Raw genomic sequence first — 18731 nt, 5'->3', positions numbered from 1 at the left:
TATTTATACCCCGCCCATCTGGCTGAGTTTCCCCAGCCACTCTGGGCGGCTCCCAATCAAGTATTAAAAACAATACAGCGTTAAATATTAAAAACTTCCCTGAACAGGGCTGCCTTCAGATGTCTTTTGAAGAGAAGATAGCTGCTTATTTCCTTCACATCTGAAGGGAGGGCGTTCCACAGGGTGGGCCCTCTGTCTGGTTCCCTGTAACCTCACTTCTCGCAATGAGGGAACCGCCAGAAGGCCCTCAGCGCTGGATCTCAGTGTCCGGGCTGAACGATGGGGGTGGAGACGCTCCTTCAGGTATACAGGACCGAGGCCAAATGCTCAGCAGTTGATGTGAAGAGGGTACAGGAGGGGTGCGGGTGGCGCTGTGGTCTGAAACACTGAACTTCTTGTTGAGTCGGAATTCCCTTCCTTGCAACTGGAGAAGAGTGACTAGTGGGGTGCCACAGGGTTCTGTCTTGGGCCCGGTCTTATTCAACATCTTTATCAACGACTTGGATGATGGACTCAAGGGCATCCTGATCAAATTTGCAGATGACACCAAACTGGGAGGGGTGGCTAACACCCCAGAGGACAGGATCACACTTCAAAACGACCTTGACAGATTGGAGAACTGGGCCAAAACTAACAAGATGAATTTTAACAGGGAAAAATGTAAAGTATTGCACTTGGGCAAAAAAAATGAGAGGCACAAATACAAGATGGGGGACACCTGGCTTGAGAGCACTACATGTGAAAAGGATCTAGGAGTCTTGGTTGACCACAAACTTGACATGAGCCAACAGTGTGACACGGCAGCTAAAAAAGTCAATGCAATTCTGGGCTGCATCAATAGGAGTATAGCATCTAGATCAAGGGAAGTAATAGTGCCACTGTATTCTGCTCTGGTCAGACCTCACCTGGAGTACTGTGTCCAGTTCTGGGCACCACAGTTCAAGAAGGACACTGAGAAACTGGAACGTGTCCAGAGGAGGGCAACCAAAATGGTCAAAGGCCTGGAAACGATGCCTTATGAGGAACGGCTAAGGGAGCTGGGCATGTTTAGCCTGGAGAAGAGGAGGTTAAGGGGTGATATGATAGCCATGTTCAAATATATAAAAGGATGTCATATGGAGGAGGGAGAAAGGTTGTTTTCTGCTGCTCCAGAGAAGCGGACACGGAGCAATGGATCCAAACTGCAGGAAAGAAGATTCCACCTAAACATTAGGAAGAACTTCCTGACAGTAAGAGCTGTTTGACAGTGGAATTTGCTGCCAAGGAGTGTGGTGGAGTCTCCTTCTTTGGAGGTCTTTAAGCAGAGGCTTGACAACCATATGCCAGGAGTGCTCTGATGGTGTTTCCTGCTTGGCAGGGGGTTGGACTTGATGGTCCTTGTGGTCTCTTCCAACTCTATGATTCTATGATTCTAAGCCATGGGTTTTAGTCCTTCCCTCTGGAGCAGGAGAAAGCAAGAATGCTCCCTCTTCCATGTGATAGCCCTTAAGATATTTGAAGATGGCCCTCACATCTCCTCTCATGCTCCACTTTTCTAGTCTAAACACACCCAGCTCCTTCAACTATTCTTCATCAGGCTTAGTTTCCAGACCCTTGATCATCTTGTTGCCCTCCTCTGCACCCCTTCCAGCTTGTCAACATCAGCCAACAGGAAGGGAAGCCTGAGAGCATGATTCGAGCCTAAGAGCCCTCTTCCCTTCTGTGGTTTCTCCCTCTTAACCCACAACCAGTGCCAGATTTATGTATAAGCTAAACAAGCTATGAGGACGCGGGTGGCGCTGTGGGTTAAACCACAGAGCCTAGGACTTGCTGATCAGAAGGTCGGTGGTTCAAATCCCCGCGATGACGGGGTGAGCTCCCGTTGCTCGGTCGCCGCTCCTGCCAACCTAGCAGTTCGAAAGCACATCAAAGTGCAAGCAGATAAATAGATACCGCTCTGGCGGGAAGGTAAACGGCATTTCTGTGCACTGCTCTGCTTCACCAGAAGTGGCTTAGTCCTGCTGGCCACATGACCCGGAAGCTGTACGCCGGCTCCCTCGGCCAGTAAAGCAAGATGAGCGCCGCAACCCCAGAGTCGGCCACGACTGGACCTAATGGTCAGGGGTCCCTTTATCTTTAAACAAGCTATAGTTTAGGGCCCCAATTTCTTGGGGGCCCCCAAAAAATTTAAAGGAAAAAAACCACTGGGTGTACATTTCCAAAATATAAGATAAAAAACAAATAAAATAAAACCTACACCCAGCAACAGTGTTTTGTGTTGTGTAGGCCTGCTAGCCTGCTTCCTAAAATATCACTGGTTTGCTCCTTTCTATATATAGGGTGGCTTCATTCTGCATGGACTGGTTGCACGGCAACATGTGCAAATGGCTTGAGATACCTATGAGGTCCATAAATGACCATATAGCATATATTCAACACAAAGAAACAGCGGCAATTTGTTGTGGACAAAGGACAGCTGGACATAGAAAGGGCCCCATTGCCTTTGATAGCTGAGGGCCTCATCAAACCTAAACCCAGCCTTGCACACAGCTAACCTTTCCCTGAACTTCTCTCTAAACCTGTCCGTTTATTCGATGCAAATTCTCCCATCCCCGCTAATGATCAGGAAGGATTAAAAAATAAATTCAATAGAAGGACACACTTCACATTTTCGGTTAAAGGGGATTCTTTTGGCTGCTCAAATAAAAGGAAAAACCCCAGTAATTCCTGCTTGGTTGCCACCCACTGGGAAGAAGCGTTCTGAGAGACTGCCAGGAAACAAGGGAGAAAAGTTTATTACCCCTGCCGCCAGAGAAATCAGATACTACAAAATCCCCACAGAGAAGGAAATGGCATGGATACTTTGAGCGGGAGCGGAAGTCTTGTTGATACAGACAGTGCATGCTATGCGCGGGGAGACGAGGTTGCGAGAAGCAGGAATGGCACAGGGCCACATGCAATGCATTCCTGGATAACGAAACTTGCTTTCTCGGCCTCCCTGTCCAAGAGCAGAACTTTCGTTTCATCCAGTTATCATTAAGCTCGACAGCGCTCGTTAATGCGGTTTGATTTCCTTACTCCGGCTGCAGGAAAAGCGTCTTTTGTTGATGGGGAATGTGGTTTTCCTGGGAAATGGAACTGTTCCCAGCATTGGCTTCGCCACGGCCAACTTTGGAACTACGACTTCTTCTTTTTTTCGTAAATTTGTTTATTTGGTTTTTCAAATCACGATTTTACAGCTGTGGGTTAAACCACAGAGCCTAGGACTTGCCAATCAGAAGGTCAGTGGTTCGAATCCCCGTGACGGGGTGAGCTCCCGTTGCTCGGTCCCTGCTCCTGCCAACCTAGCAGTTCGAAAGCACATCAAAGCACAAGTAGATAAATAGGTACCGCTCCGGCGGGAAGGTAAACGGCGTTTCCGTGCGCTGCTCTGGTTCGCCAGAAGTGGCTTAGTCCTGCCGGCCACACGACCCGGAAGCTGTATGCCGGCTCCCTCGGCCAATAAAGCGAGATGAGCGCTGCAACCCCAGAGTCTTCCACGACTGGACCTAATGGTCAGGGGTCACTTTACCTTTTATCAAACATAAATCATAAAGACAGGATTCCAAGGAATCTCCTGGACTCCCATCCTCCTCTTTGTGGGTCCTATTATTACGGTAATCCTTTCCTCCCGCATCTTTTATGATAATCCAAACGCTTTATCCTCTTCCATTATGTCCAGAATTCAGCCTTAAACTACAGGTGATATTTCAATCCTACTAGTGATTTTAACTGTTTACCCCTAAAAAAACCTGAAGCCTTCCTGCTAGGAATTATGTAACCTCACTTCTCCCAGGGAGGGAACCGCCAGAAGGCGCTCAGAGCTGGACCTCAGTGTCCGGGCTGGACGATGAGGGTGGAGATGCTCCTTTAGGTATACTGGGCCAAGGCTGTTTAGGGCTTTCAAGGTCAGCACCAACACTTTGAATTGTGCTCAGAAACGTCCTGGGAGCCAATGTAGGTGTTAAGTTGTGGGTGAACATATCAGACGACACAGCGAATCTTCAGACAGCTCTTGTTTATTCACAGGCCAGAACAGAACAGGACTGAACAAAAGGGTTCAGCCAGCCTGCTTATATAGAGCTCCAGTACCACGCGGGTGGCGCTGTGGGTTAAACCACAGAGCCTAGGACTTGCCAATCAGCAGGTCGGCGGTTCAAATCCCTGTGACGGGGTGAGCTCCCATTGCTCGGTCCCTGCTCCTGCCAACCTAGTAGTTTGAAAGCACGTCAAAGTGCAAGTAGATAAATAGGTACCGGTCCGATGGGAAGGTAAATGGCATTTCCGTAAGCTGCTCTGGTTCGCCAGGAGCGGCTTAGTCCTGCTGGCCACATGACCCGGAAGCTGTACGCCGGCTCCCTCGGCCAATAAAGCGAGATGAGCGCCGCAACCCCAGAGTCGGTCACGACTGGACCTAATGGTCAGGGATCCCTTTACCTTTTTTACCACGCAACTGTAACAACTTTCTGTAACTATCCAATCACTGAACGTCACTTTCAATCCCTTATTTGCATATGTGGACCTGAGTGAAAACTATCTACAATATCCTCCTGCTGGCCCAGGGTGAGAACTTCAGAACATAACAGTAGGTCTTTCAGGACTGGTGTTATGTGGTCTTGGCAGCCGCTCCTTGGGATAATTGGGAAAGGAAGCATATAAATAAATACATACACACGTACGTACATACATACCGGTATTGCAATCCCTTCCTACAAATTCTGAGGTGTATGTAATGTTACTTCTACTCAAAGTAAGCCTGTTGAAATTAATGGGCTCAAGTTAGCTATCTCTGTTCTTTTCAGTAAGTCTACTCTGGGTAGGGCTAAGAGTAGAGACAATCCATTGTGTGAGGTTCTGGTCACCATATCTGAAAGAAGGAAGGAAGGAAGGAAGTTTACTAATCACGAAGTCTATCATGTCTCCCTCTCTCTCCCTTTCAGTATGGTTCATTAAAATCCAGCTTTCAGCCAACTAACATTTTCAACTGATCATCAAATCTATATTTATCGGGGCTGCGGTGATTAAAAAAGGTTATTGCCATGCAAAAGGTTCTGTCAAGTTTCTGAGCGGCTATGCCCAAACTGTCCTCTGGGAGGCACTGGTGCACAAATTCCAAAAACAAAGAATGCTAAAAAGTTGTAACACGACTTGGGATTTTTTTTTTTAAATAAACCCACAAAAAACATTTTGGTTGCATTAATATAATTTGCTTTTGCTTGCCAAATTAAATTTGTGTAAAACTGCAAAATACAAACCCTTTAAAATGATGGCCATGTACATGCAGTTGTTGTTGTTGTTAAGCCACAATGCAATGTCTAGGCAACTTTTTTTTTTTTTGCTGTGACATTTATTACTCTTTTTGTTATTGTTGTTGCTGCTGCTATTATTCATTACATTTCTATACTGTTTTATATTTTAAAGAAAAATATCTCAAGGCGGTTTACAACACATGAAAACCTCAAATAAAACAATCTGGAACAAAACAGAGCTTCAAGGAAAATATATCAGAGCGACATTTTGCTTTAAATGCCTACTATATAAATGCCAGGGACGCGGGTGGCGCTGTGGGTAAAAGCCTCAGCGCCTAGGGCTTGCCGATCGAAAGGTCGGCGGTTCGAATCCCTGTGGCGGGGTGCGCTCCCGTTGTTCGGTCCCAGCGCCTGCCAACCTAGCAGTTCGAAAGCACCCCCAGGTGCAAGTAGATAAATAGGGACCGCTTTCTAGCGGGAAGGTAAACGGCGTTCCGTGTACGGCTCTGGCTCGCCAGAGCAGCGATGTCACGCTGGCCACGTGACCCGGAAGTGTCTCCGGACAGCGCTGGCCCCCGGCCTCTTGAGTGAGATGGGCGCACAACCCCAGGGTCTGGCAAGACTGGCCCGTACGGGCAGGGGTACCTTTACCTTTACTTTACCTATATAAATGCCTGCTTCATTTATATATAAAAAAGGTAAAGGACCCCTGGACGGTTAAGTCCAGTCAAAGGCGACTCTGGGGTTGCGGAGCTCATCTCGCTTTCAGGCCGAGGGAGCCAGCGTTTGTCCACAGACAGCTTTCCAGGTCATGTGGCCAGCAGGACTAAACCGCTTCTGGCGCAACAGGACACTGTGGCTGAAACCAGAGCGCACGGAAATGCCGTTTACCTTCCTGCCGCAGTGGTACCTATTTATCGACTTGCGCTGGTGTGCTTTCAAACTGCTAGGTTGGCAGGAGCTGGGATGGAGCAACGGGAGTTCACTTCATCACAGGGATTCGAACCGCCGACCTTCCGATCAGCAAGCCCAAGAGGCTTAGTGGTTTAGACCACAGCGCCACCGCCAGGAGTACGTGCAGGAGCTAGGCCCTGTGATCAGTAGGGCTTCGCAGGACTGGGACCTTCCTAAGTTTGTTCTGGAGAGGCAAGGTGCAGCTGCACAGGTGAGGCTGCTTGGTAACTCATAGCACCTGGTGGCAAGAGCCGGGAAGGGATATAAGGTCAGCATTTCCCTTCGGCTCTTTGCCACAGCAACATGTTTCCTGCCTTGCTGTGTTTGACTCCTTGCTTCTCAACCTTCAGACCCCTGACTTCGTGACTCCTTGCTCCTCGGACCCCTGACTTTGTGACTCCTTGCTTCTTGACCCTCGGACCCTTGACTTCGCGACTCCTTGCTCCTTGACCCTCGGACCCTTGACTTCATGACTCCTTGCTCCTCGACCCTTGGACCCTTGACTTCGTGACTCCTTGCTCCTCGACCCTTGGACCCTTGACTTCGCGACTCCCTGCTCCTTGACCCTCACACCCTTGACTTCGTGACTCCCTGCTCCTCGACCCTTGGACCCTTGACTTCGTGACTCCTTGCTCCTTGACCCTCGGACCCTTGACTTCATGACTCCTTGCTCCTTGACCCTCAGACCCTTGACTTCGCGACTCCCTGCTCCTCGACCCTCGGACCCTTGACTTCGTGACTCCCTGCTCCTTGACCCTCGGACCCTTGACTTCGCGACTCCTTGCTTCTTGACCCTTGGACCCTTGACTTCGTGACTCCTTGCTCCTTGACCCTCGGACCCTTGACTTCGTGACTCCTTGCTTCTTGACCCTTGGACCCTTGACTTCGTGACTCCTTGCTTCTTGACCCTCGGACCCTTGACTTCGTGACTCCTTGCTTCTTGACCCTTGGACCCTTGACTTCGTGACTCCTTGCTCCTTGACCCTCGGAACCTTGACTTTGTGACTCCCTGCTCCTCGACCCTCGGACCCTTGACTTCGCGACTCCTTGCTCCTCGACCCTCGGACCCTTGACTTCGCGACTCCCTGCTCCTTGACCCTCACACCCTTGACTTCGTGACTCCCTGCTCCTCGACCCTTGGACCCTTGACTTCGTGACTCCTTGCTCCTTGACCCTCGGACCCTTGACTTTGTGACTCCTTGCTTCTTGACCCTTGGACCCTTGACTTCGTTACTCCTTGCTCCTTGACCCTCGGAACCTTGACTTCGTGACTCCTTGCTCCTCGACCCTCGGACCCTTGACTTCGCGACTCCTTGCTCCTCGACCCTTGGACCCTTGACTTCATGACTCCCTGCTCCTCGACCCTCGGACCCTTGACTTCGCGACTCCTTGCTCCTTGACCCTCGGACCCTTGACTTCACGACTCCTTGCTCCTTGACCCTCGGACCCTTGACTTCGCGACTCCTTGCTCCTTGACCCTCAGACCCTTGACTTCGTGACTCCCTGCTCCTCGACCCTCGGACCCTTGACTTCGTGACTCCTTGCTCCTTGACCCTCAGACCCTTGACTTCGTGACTCCCTGCTCCTCGACCCTCGGACCCTTGACTTCGTGACTCCTTGCTCCTTGACCCTTGGACCCTTGACTTCGTGACTCCCTGCTCCTAGACCCTCGGACCCCTGACTTCGTAACTCCTTGCTCCTCGACCCTCGGACCCTTGACTTCGTGACTCCCTGCTCCTCGACCCTCAGACCCTTGACTTCGTGACTCCTTGCTTCTCAACCCTCGGACCCTTGACTTCGTGACTCCTTGCTTCTCGACCCCCGGACCCTTGGCTTCGTGACTCCTTGCTTCTCAACCCTCGGACCCTTGACTTCGTGACTCCTTGCTCCTCAACCCTCGGACCCTTGACTTTGTGACTCCCTGCTCCTCGACCCTCGGACCCTTGACTTCGCGACTCCCTGCTCCTCAACCCTCGGACCCTTGACTTTGTGACTCCTTGCTTCTTCACCCTCGGACCCTTGACTTCGTGACTCCCTGCTCCTTGACCCTCGGACCCTTGACTTTGTGACTCCTTGCTTCTTGACCCTTGGACCCTTGACTTCGTGACTCCCTGCTCCTTGACCCTCACACCCTTGACTTCGTGACTCCTTGCTCCTTGACCCTTGGACCCTTGACTTCGTGACTCCTTGCTTCTTGACCCTTGGACCCTTGACTTCGTGACTCCCTGCTCCTTGACCCTCGGACCCTTGACTTTGTGACTCCTTGCTCCTCGACCCTCAGACCCTTGACTTCGTGACTCCTTGCTCCTCGACCCTCGGACTCTTGACTTTGTGACTCCTTGCTTCTTGACCCTTGGACCCTTGACTTCGTGACTCCCTGCTCCTCGACCCTCGGAACCTTGACTTCGTGACTCCCTGCTCCTCGACCCTCGGACCCCTGGCTTCTGAACTCTCGTTCCTCCTCCCACCCCGCCATCTTGCACCCGGTCCCGACGTCCTCAGCCGGGACTTCGATCGCCCATAGACCGGACCGTGGCAGCCACCCTGAGTCCCTAACTTCATTTATAGAGCTGGGCTCCAGGAAGGCAGGGTGGTGTAGTGCTTAGAGTGTTGGACTAGGACCTGGGAGATCAGGGTTCGAATCCACACTTCATCCTGAAGCTCTCGGGGCTGACTTTGGAGTCAGTCGCAGCCTTTTCGCCTTCCTCACAGGGTCGTTGTAGGAGGAGAAGGTTGAACCATGTTGTCTTCGGAGGGTGGCGGTGTTACTGAGGCTTCGTGGGCAGCAGGGAGATCCCTGAAGACAGCCGCCATTCCACCTGCTATGCCAGCCTCTGCGATGAGTCCAACCTCAAAATTAATGCCAAACTCCAGCTTAATAGCGGGGGAAGATCCGCTGCCTATATTCCCCTTTAATAAGTAAACAAGGCAAGAAAAACACACACACACACAGAGTTGCTTCAAGTTGACTTCAGTAGAAGCAGTGGCAACGGGAGTCGGATGCCGAATCTGCCACGTCGGGCCTGCAGGACAAAGAATGCCAGAGGATAAGGAACGCCGCCCGCCTGTCAGGCCTCAAGCCTTCCAATTAGCTAAATTGGCAGCAGCGCCAGAGCCCAAGTCGAGAGAAGAAAGGAAGGGAGCACACCACTAGAGCAAGGTGTTTTAAAACTTTTAATGAATGCCCCCGGGGGTGAAGTTTCCGAGGGCTCCGCGTGAGGTTTTCTTTCAGTAGATTGGCGTCAACGCTGACGAAGCTGCTAATTGGAAGATGCTCGGTAGGTTTGGCGGGGCGGGGAAGGAGGGCTGACCGGGCTTCCCCAAGTTGGTGCCCCCACCTGCGTATCTTGCCAGACTCCTAACTCCTCATCAGCCACAGCCAGCTTGGCCAAAAACCACTCGGGCCCTAGGCTGTCGGAAAGACCATTATTCTCCCTGCCTGGGCTCTAAGATCTTCAGGGGAGACACCGTTCTCAGTCCTACCACCCTCACAAGTGCGTTGGGTGGGGACACAAGAGAGGGCCTTTTTGGTGTTGGCTCCTCCCGGATGTTAAAAGAACCTTTTAATGAGGGTGAAAGAGGAGAGAGCAAAATATGGTCTGAAGCTCAACATCAAAAAAACAAAGATCATGGCCACTGGGCCCATCACCTCCTGGCAAATAGAAGGGGAAGAAATGGAGGCAGTGAGAGATTTTACTTTCTTGGGCTCCATGATCACTGCAGATAGTGACAGCAGCCATGAAATTAAAAGACGTCTGCTTCTTGGGAGAAAAGCAATGACAAACCTAGACAGCATCTTAAAAAGCAGAGACATCACCTTGCCAACAAAGGTCCGTATAGTAAAAGCTATGGTTTTCCCAGTAGTGATGTATGGAAGTGAGAGCTGGACCATCAAGAAGGCTGATCGCCGAAGAATGGATGCTTTTGAATTCTGGTGCTGGAGGAGACTCTTGAGAGTCCCATGGACTGCAAGAAGATCAAACCTCTCCATTCGGAAGGAAATCAGCCCTGAGTGCTCACTGGAAGGACAGATCCTGAAGCTGAGGCTCCAAGACTTTGGCCTGAGAAGAGAAGACTCCCTGGAAAAGACCCTGATGTTGGGAAAGATGGAGGGCAGAAGGAGAAGGGGACGACAGAGGACGAGATGGTGGGACAGTGTTCTCGAAGCTGCTAATATGAGTTTGACCAAAGTGCAGGAGGCAGTGGAAGACAGGAGTGCCTGGCGTGCTCTGGTCCAGGGGGTCATGAAGAGGCGGACACGACTAAATGACTAAACAACAACAAGGTCTGGGCCAAATGAGATCCTAAAACAGGCAGAGATCAAAACACACAGCTGCCTGTTTGCAAGAGAAAGTCACCTTATAAGGTTTGCGTAATGAGCCTCCTAAAGGAATGCATGCGAAGCACTTTTAAAAGTTCTATATCTGTGCCAAGTATTAGTGGTCCTAATTAGCATTAATAGCAGTAATTAGAATTAAATTAGAGCTGGGGCGGCATCACGCCGGCAGTTGGTGAGCTGAAACAGGAGCAGATCTCTTCAGAAGGAAATCATTAGGCATAACAAGGGAGGCGTAAATGTCAAAATAAATAAATGAAGTAATGGCGTAAGAGACCACGCCGCAGATCGGTTAGCATCTGATTTGATAAAGAGGAAAATCTCCCCCTCTACCCCAGTATCAATAATAAGGTAAAGGTAAAGGTACCCCTGCCCGTACGGGCCAGTCTTGCCAGACTCTAGGGTTGTGCGCTCATCTCACTCTATAGGCCGGGAGCCAGCGCTGTCCGCAGACACTTCCGGGTCACGTGGCCAGCGTGACAAGCTGCATCTGGCGAGTCAGCGCAGCACACGGAACGCCGTTTACCTTCCCGCTGGTAAGCGGTCCCTATTTATCTACTTGCACCCGAAGGTGCTTTCGAACTGCTAGGTTGGCAGGCGCTGGGACCGAACGACGGGAGCGCACCCTGCCGCGGGGATTCGAGCCGCCGACCTTTCGATCGGCAAGTCCTAGGTGCTGAGGCTTTAACCCACAGCACCACCCGCGTCTAGTATCAATAATATTAGGGCGCTAAAGGTAAAGGGACCCCTGACCATTAGGCCCAGTCGTGGCCGACTCTAGGGTTGCGGCGCTCATCTCGCTTTATTGGCCAAGGGAGCCGGCGTACAGCTTCTGGGTCATGTGGCCAGTATGACTAAGCTGCTTCTGGCGAACCAGAGCAGCACATGGAAACGCTGTTTACCTTCCCGCCGAAGCGGTACCTATTTATCTACTTGCACTTTGACCTTCCCGCCGAAGCGGTACCTATTTATCTACTTGCACTTTGACTTGCACTATTTATCTACTTGCACTTTGAACTGCTAGGTTGGCAGGAGCAGGGACCGAGCAACGGGAGCTCACCCCGTCACGGGGATTCGAACCACCGACCTTCTGATCGGCAAGTCCTAGGCTCTGTGGTTTAACCCACAGCGCCACACGTGTCCCATTAGGGCGCTAAGTGGCTGCCGATATAAGAATGTACAAAAACCTGAAAACAAGCCCCTCTAGTCCACCGTATTCTCACAGTAGCCATCCAGTAACTCTCTCCTACTGCAGTTTGCTGCAACTTGAACTCAGAACCGTATTGCTTGGTTTCACAGGCCTGGGGTTGGGGGTAGGTGTTTGGAGTCTTAGCTAGCGAGGTAAGGAGTCATCCATGCTGAATCCGGCCCCCACTGAAATCTCCCCTCCTCTCTGGGGTTGTCATACGTCCAAAATTTCCCAGACATGGCTCAGAAAAAGCTCGAAAGCTTCAACAACTTTGGTCGAACAGTACAAAAGCCACACCCATTGGCCCGCCTCCTTTGGCCTCTGGCTCCGCCCACCAGGGCATGTGGCCCTCAGAAGGTTCCATACAAGGCAATATGGCCCCTGCATGGAAAAAAGTTTCCCCACCCTGCTCCAACCATTATGCAGCACTGCCTCTCTTGGATTACATTGAGTAACATTGATTCTTTGTTAATATTCCCCACTCTCCAACTCCCAGTTTTCTTTGGGCTTCCCTCATGAAGGAAGAGCAGGGTATAAGCCAGAAATTATGTGTTTTTGCCCAACGCTGCAAGGCTTCCATGGAGACTTACATACAATCAATAATGATGATGATGATAATAAACAACCTTTTGTCTCCCCCGAAACTTTGCACCCCTCCATTAGTGCAACAAGACTGGACATGTGATATAATCCTCTTTTTTTAAAGAAAAGGTTGACATCAATTACAAAAATAGATTTCTCCCGTTTAGCGCAATAGCCGCGATGTGAATTTGATTGGTAGCTGCCTTGAAACTTTGTTGAAAAACAAGATGCGAATCTAGGCTGGGGGCGTGCCAATAATCGATGAAACCAATCAATTTCTCTCACAGGTTTATTGCTCAAAGAGAACGAGGTCTCCTCTGAACACCACCAATCCGTTTTGTGTCCATTTCTGTCAAATGAAGAGCAGGCATCTCTGCTACAAAGCAGGGATGGGTCAGTTTGGTTAGCCTCTTCCTGCTATGACCATCTCTCCCCCCTTCCATGTGTTCCGGAATCAGAAGAGGGGTGAAGAGGGCAGAGCAAAGACAGGCAAGACGTGGAGCCTCAGATTTCTTGGAAAGGAACTGGGGGAGGAGGGGGCTTAGGTAAAAGGTAAAGGACCCCTGGACGGTTAAGTCCAGTCAAAGGCGACTATGGGGTTGTGGCGCTCATCTCGCTTTCAGGCCGAGGGAGCCAGCGTTTGTCCACAGACAGCTTTCTGAGTCATGTGGCCAGCAGGACTAAACCGCTTCTGGCACAACTGACGGAAACCAGAGCGCACGGAAACACGTTTTACCTTCCCGCCGGAGCGGTACCTATTTATCTACTTGCGCTGGTGTGCTTTCGAACTGCTAGGTTGGCAGGAGCTGAGACAGAGCAACGGGATTCGAACAGCCGACCTTCCGATCGGCAAGCCCAAGAGGCTCAGTGGTTTAGACCACAGCGCCACCCACATCCCAAGGGACATAGAGAGTGGTGGCAAGGCGGAGACCTTAAGCCTTCGCAACGGCCTCGTTGGGGAAGAGTCACTGTGCTCACGTGCTCTGAGTTGTTTCGTTTCTTTGAATAGTTAACTTCGCCGACATCTTGCGAGTTATTGTGGACTTGATCCCGACGCCTCTGTCCTGCCTCCGCAGTTGGGGGCGCCAAGTCTTCCGAATCCCAGTTGCCGGAAACCGCAGGAGGCGAGAGCTGCGTTCGAATCCTGCTGTGGGTTTCCCCCCAGGCACTGTGAGAAGAGAATGCCGGACTTGGTGGCCTGTCGGCTTGATCCAGCAGGGAGCTCTTTTGACGTTCTCTTTGTTTACCTGCCGCTCACCCGGCAGAAGCATTTCACGAGCGCAATGTCTAGAAACATGGAGCAGCCCAGCTCCCCGAGGGCATTTCAGCTGTCTGCACCAGCGTTCCTTTTGTGCCACCATATCGCTCTCTTCGGAAAGATCGGGAAGATACATTTACAGAGACAATCTCGCTCTGGCCACCTGCTGCGTATCCCCTTTCAGAGCATCCTTTTATCGGCAGATCGCCGGCAACCCGAATGACATCTCGCCGTCCCTGACAGCGAGACGTGAGCAGGCGCAAACTCTCTTCTCTTCCTCCTCACCGCGGGCCGGTCCACCTGGAGAGAGAGAGAAACTATTCCCTATGTGTGCAAACCCTCCCTCGTCAAAACATTTGTGTCTTACTGGCAAGAAGGGTGTGAGTGTGTGTGTTTTTCCTGGGTTGGGAGGACAGACACAAGAAAGCATTATTGACCCCCGACGAACACCATATTTGCGGATCCAAGATGGAAGACTCCGGACTGAAAAAGACGCCAGCGATTGCTGCTCGCGAGACGGGTATGGAGGACCGTTGCTTACTTGTTTATACGGAACATAAAGGTAAAGGTAAAGGGACCCCTGACCATTAGGTCCAGTTGTGGTGGACTCTGGGGTTGCGGCGCTCATCTTGCTTTATTGGCCAAGGGAGCTGGCGTACAGCTTCTGGGTCATGTGGCCAGCAGGACTAAGTCGCTTCTGGCGAACCAGAGCAGCGCACGGAAATGCCGTTTACCTTCCCGCCGGAGCGGTACCTATTTATCTACTTGCACTTTGACGTGCTTTCGAACTGCTAGGTGGGTTTAGTCCTGCTGGGCGCATTCTTAGTCACTGAAACTTGTTTCTAAAATGTTTTTTCCCCCCCTTGTTTACCATGCAAGGCCCTGGACCCGGATGCTACACTTTGCCCCCCACAGTTGGGTTTGTCAACCACGACTACACTCGATTCACCAGCCCAGCTTACTCCTTTCACCAGAGGTTGAAAAACAGACGTGAGTAGTTGAACCGCCGAGTGGTTACCTGTAAGGTAGAAGAGCAATGCTTGGGGAGGAAGTTGTGGCTTCTATATGGGCTGTTGTTGCTTGAGTGGGTGAGTGGCAGTTGTTTGCAGTGATTAACAGCCATTTGTGAGGTGCTTTCACATCCACATGTGCACACACACACACACACACACACACACTTACTTTTCCAAGTGATCTGGGTAATGAAGTTTGATCCAGCCGAATTCATCTAAAAGCCCTAAACAGCCTCGGTCCAGTATACCTGAAGGAGTGTCTCCTCCCCCATCATTCTGCCCGGACACCGGGGTCCATTTCCCGGGGGCCTTCTGGCAGTTCCCTCACTGCGAGAAGCAAAGCTACAGGGAACCAGGCAGAGGGCCTTCTCGGTAGTGGCGCCCGCCGTGTGGAACGCCCTCCCACCAGATGTCAAAGAGAAAAACAACTACCAAACTTTTAGAAGACATCTGAAGGCAGCCCTGTTTAGGGAAGCTTTTAATGTTTAATAGGTTATTGTATTTTAGTGTTTTGTTGGAAGCTGCCCAGAGTGGCTGGGGAAACCCAGTCAGATGGGCGGGGTATAAATAATAAATTATTACTATTATTTATTACAGTGTCAAGGAGGAGGGCGTATGCTTAGGGAGAGGGCCCTACTGAGGCCATCTTGCCCACATGGCTGCCTCTAAATCACACACACACACACTTCAGATGCATCAGTGCTACCAGCCATGCAACGGGCTGGGAAGCTTCCAAAATGCTTCTGAATATTTCTTCCAGGAAGTTCAAATGAGCTGTCCAGATGTGGACAGATGTGCTGGAAGGTGTGTGCATTGCATCCAAAGTCAGAACAGAAGAGCGCTTGCGGCGCAGCGGGATGAAGCGACGAAGCACAGGCCAAACTTTCCTAAAAACACAGAAGGCACGGTTAAAATTAGCACATGAAAAGGCATAAAGGGCTGTACATGTTCTCAAAGTTAACGGAGCTTTGCTTATAAAACAAATGAACATGACTGCAATGGAGACGAGATGAACATTTGACAGGTGGCATGAATAGCTGTCAGGATTCAAGTCTCCATGACAATTTTCAGAGATGGGGCCCACAAACGTCTTTCTGCACCTTACCGAAAACAGTATCCAACTTTAGTACTGCTCAGAGTAGTCCCATTGAGATTAAAGGACCTGCGTGCATTTTTGTCAGTGAGGCATCTCTGACCAGGGCCGGATTTAGGTTTGATGAGGCCCTAAGCTACTGAAGGTAATGGGGCCCCTTCTATGTCCAGCTGTCCTTTGACACCAACAAATGGTCGCTGTTTTTTTGTGTTGAATATATGCTGTATGGCAGGGGTCAGCAAACTAAGGCCCATGGGCTGGAAGAAGAAGAAGAAGAGTTTAGATTTGATATCCCGCCTTTCACTCCCTTTGAGGAGTCTCAAAGCGGCTAACATTCTCCTTTCCCTTCCTCCCCCACAACAAACACTCTGTGAGGTGAGTGGGGCTGAGAGACTTCAGAGAAGTGTGACTGGCCCAAGGTCACCCAGCAGCTGCAGGTGGAGGAGCGGAGACGCGAACCTGGCCCCCCAGATTACGAGTCCACCGCTCTTAACCACCACACCACACTGGCTCTGGGGTAGCCGGAAAAGGTCGTTTGACCAGCCCACGAGCCACCCCCCGAACTGAGCTGCCCATTCGTGCGCTGCACTAAATCGGCACAGCGCAGGGTGGGGACTCGAAAATTGCGTCTGTGTCTGCGCATGCGCAGGTGCTGAAAATGCACACACGATCTAGCCCTTGAAGGGATCTCTGCGGGACCGATCCAGCCCAGGCGAGACCCCTGCTATACGGTAATGCAAGCAGTCCATGCAGAATGTAGGCACCCTATATATAGAAAGGAGCAAACCAGGGATATTTTAGGGAGCAGGCTAGCAGGCGGGGGCCATGACTTACATCTTGGAGCCTACACAACACAAAACACTGCTGCTGTATGTAGGTTTTGTAATAAACGAAAATCTGTCCTTATTCCCTTATGGGGGACAACAAGAGCCCTCATAGAGTCCTTTGTAAGTTCTCCATCAGTTGGAGGAAAAAACAGAGGTCAACCAGAGAATATTGAGGTATGCTGTCCCTCTCCAGGTACTCATTGTTCTATCTCGTCTTCTAGTATATCCGCTGTTGTTGTTTTTCCTCCTCTCCAGTAGACCTGAAGGATTCAAGTCCTGGGCCGTGTTACTTCGTGCACCCTGAACTCACGCGCTTCGGCCGGGCGAAAGGACCGTCCTACTCCATGCTGGCACGAGCGAGACCCCCAGGTAAGGGGGCAGACGGGCTTTTGAAACACCCATGAAACAGAGAGCATGCAATATAGGGGAGGTTGGGTACCAACTAGATTGCTGCGAGATGGTCAGCCTGGGGCTGCCCTTGGAGACAGCATAAAAGTTGCAGCGGGTTCAAAACGCAGCGGCTAGACTATGAGCTTTACCCGGCTGCCGGTTTGTTTCTGGGCCCAATTCTGGTGCTCATCTGGGCCCAGTTCTGGTGATCAGCAATTCCTCCACCTTCAGTGGCTTGAGACGGTGCTGGCCTTGCAGGAGGGGGTCTCTAAGTGGGAGATCTCCCCACAAAAGTGCTTCTGGTATCTTCATCGTACCGCTTTCAGCAAACCGCTGACGACAGACCTCTTTACCCTGGCTTTTGACACTTGAGATGGATATTTGGTGACGGGGAGGGGCCGCCGAGACCACATAACACCGGTCCTGAAAGACCTCCATTGGCTCCCAGGACGTTTCCGAGCACAATTCAAAGTGTTGGTGCTGACCTTGAAAGCCCTAAACGGCCTCAGCCCAGTACACCTGAAGGAGCGTCTCCACCCCCATCATTCTGCCTGGACACTGAGGTCTAGCGCCAAGGGCCTTCTGGCAGTTCCCTCCCTGTGAGAAGTGAGGTTGCAGGGAACCAGGCAGAGGGCCTTCTCGGTGGTGGCGCCCGCCCTGTGGAACGCCCTCCCGTCAGATGTCAAGGAAATAAACAACTATCTGATTTTTAGAACCCCATAGTCACCTTTGACTTAACCGTCCAGGGGTCATTTGCCTTTTTTCTTACTTAGTAATAATTCGACTCCTGGGACGCGGGTTAAACCACAGAGCCTAGGACTTGCGGATCAGAAGGTCGGCGGTTCAAATCCCCACGACGGGATGAGCTCCCATTGCTCGGTCCCTGTTCCTGCCCACCTAGCAGTTCAAAAGCACGTCAAAGTGCAAGTAGATAAATAGGTACCGCTCCGGCGGGAAGGTAAACGACGTTTCCGTGCGCTGCTCTGATTCACCAGAAGCGGCTTAGTCATGCTGGCCACATGACCCGGAAGCTGTACGCCAGCTCCCTCGGCCAATAAAGCGAGATGAGCGCCGCAACCCCAGAGTCGGTCACGACTGGACCTAATGGTCAGGGGTCCCTTTACCTTAATTCGAGCCCCACATTGGGCATAAGATTCCTGCATTGCTGGGGGTTGGGCTGTATGACCCCTTCCAACTCCTCAATTCTACAACTCAGCTCTGTGCGGAGCTACTTCCTGTTCTCTGACCACTACACCACACTGCCTCTGTGCCCAAGCTGTGTTCAATGGTGTGTATTTTCCCTCCAGGTCTGCCCCAGACCCCTGGGCCGGGGGCGTACAGCCCTGAGAGGGCCCCTCCTCCGTCGCAGCAGAGACCGCCTTCCTTTTCCATCGGGGCCCGCACCAAAAGCCGCCTGGTGGACCCTGTCCCGGCCCCCAACAGCTACACCCTCCCCTCGCTGCTTGGTCCTCGGGTGCCCAGCAAGCCCTCAAGTCCATCCTTCACCATCCGTGGCTGGAACGCCAAGGGGAGCTACGCCGAAGACCTCTCCCAGACCCCCGGCCCGGGGCGTTACAACACCACGGACCCCAGCGTCTATCTCTGTCGGCCCCCATCTTTCTCCATGCTGGGGAGGTTGAAGAAGCCCACACAGGTCTCCCACACCCCGGGCCCTGGGGCCCACAGCCCAGAGAAGGTGAAGGTTCATAGGGTGAGAGCTCCTTCCTATTCCCTTGGGGTCCGCCACTCAGAATTTCTCATGCCCCTCATCACAGATGTTCCAGAATGGTAGAATCAGGGACTGGCTGGGCACAGGGGCCAC

The 18731-nt window shown here is 51.6% G+C and overlaps 1 protein-coding gene across 1 annotated transcript; it reads left to right on the top strand.

The window, feature by feature from the left end:
• The first annotated feature begins 14054 nt into the window (after positions 1 to 14054).
• ODF3L2 (outer dense fiber of sperm tails 3 like 2) lies at positions 14055 to 18701 on the top strand. Its single transcript, XM_053372859.1, has 4 exons — positions 14055 to 14106; positions 14466 to 14576; positions 16775 to 16888; positions 18217 to 18701. Exons 1-4 carry the CDS (start codon positions 14055 to 14057, stop codon positions 18699 to 18701), a joined length of 762 nt encoding a protein of 253 aa, XP_053228834.1.
• The last annotated feature ends 30 nt before the right edge of the window (positions 18702 to 18731 follow it).

The sequence above is a fragment of the Podarcis raffonei genome, chromosome 18, assembly GCF_027172205.1.
Source record: "Podarcis raffonei isolate rPodRaf1 chromosome 18, rPodRaf1.pri, whole genome shotgun sequence".
In the NCBI taxonomy this organism is placed as follows: Eukaryota; Metazoa; Chordata; class Lepidosauria; order Squamata; family Lacertidae; genus Podarcis; species Podarcis raffonei.
Note: the sequence above shows the minus strand (reverse complement) of the source record. Positions and strands in the feature narration are given on the sequence as shown.

Bases quoted from the DNA above. Each gene is read 5' to 3' on its own strand.
- ODF3L2 (XM_053372859.1), top strand. From the start codon at position 14,055: ATGGAAGACTCCGGACTGAAAAAGACGCCAGCGATTGCTGCTCGCGAG. The intron at 14,107-14,465 runs GTATGGAGGACC...TTACCATGCAAG, and splicing joins GATTGCTGCTCGCGAGACGG to GCCCTGGACCCGGATGCTAC. The intron at 16,889-18,216 runs GTAAGGGGGCAG...TTTTCCCTCCAG, and splicing joins GGCACGAGCGAGACCCCCAG to GTCTGCCCCAGACCCCTGGG.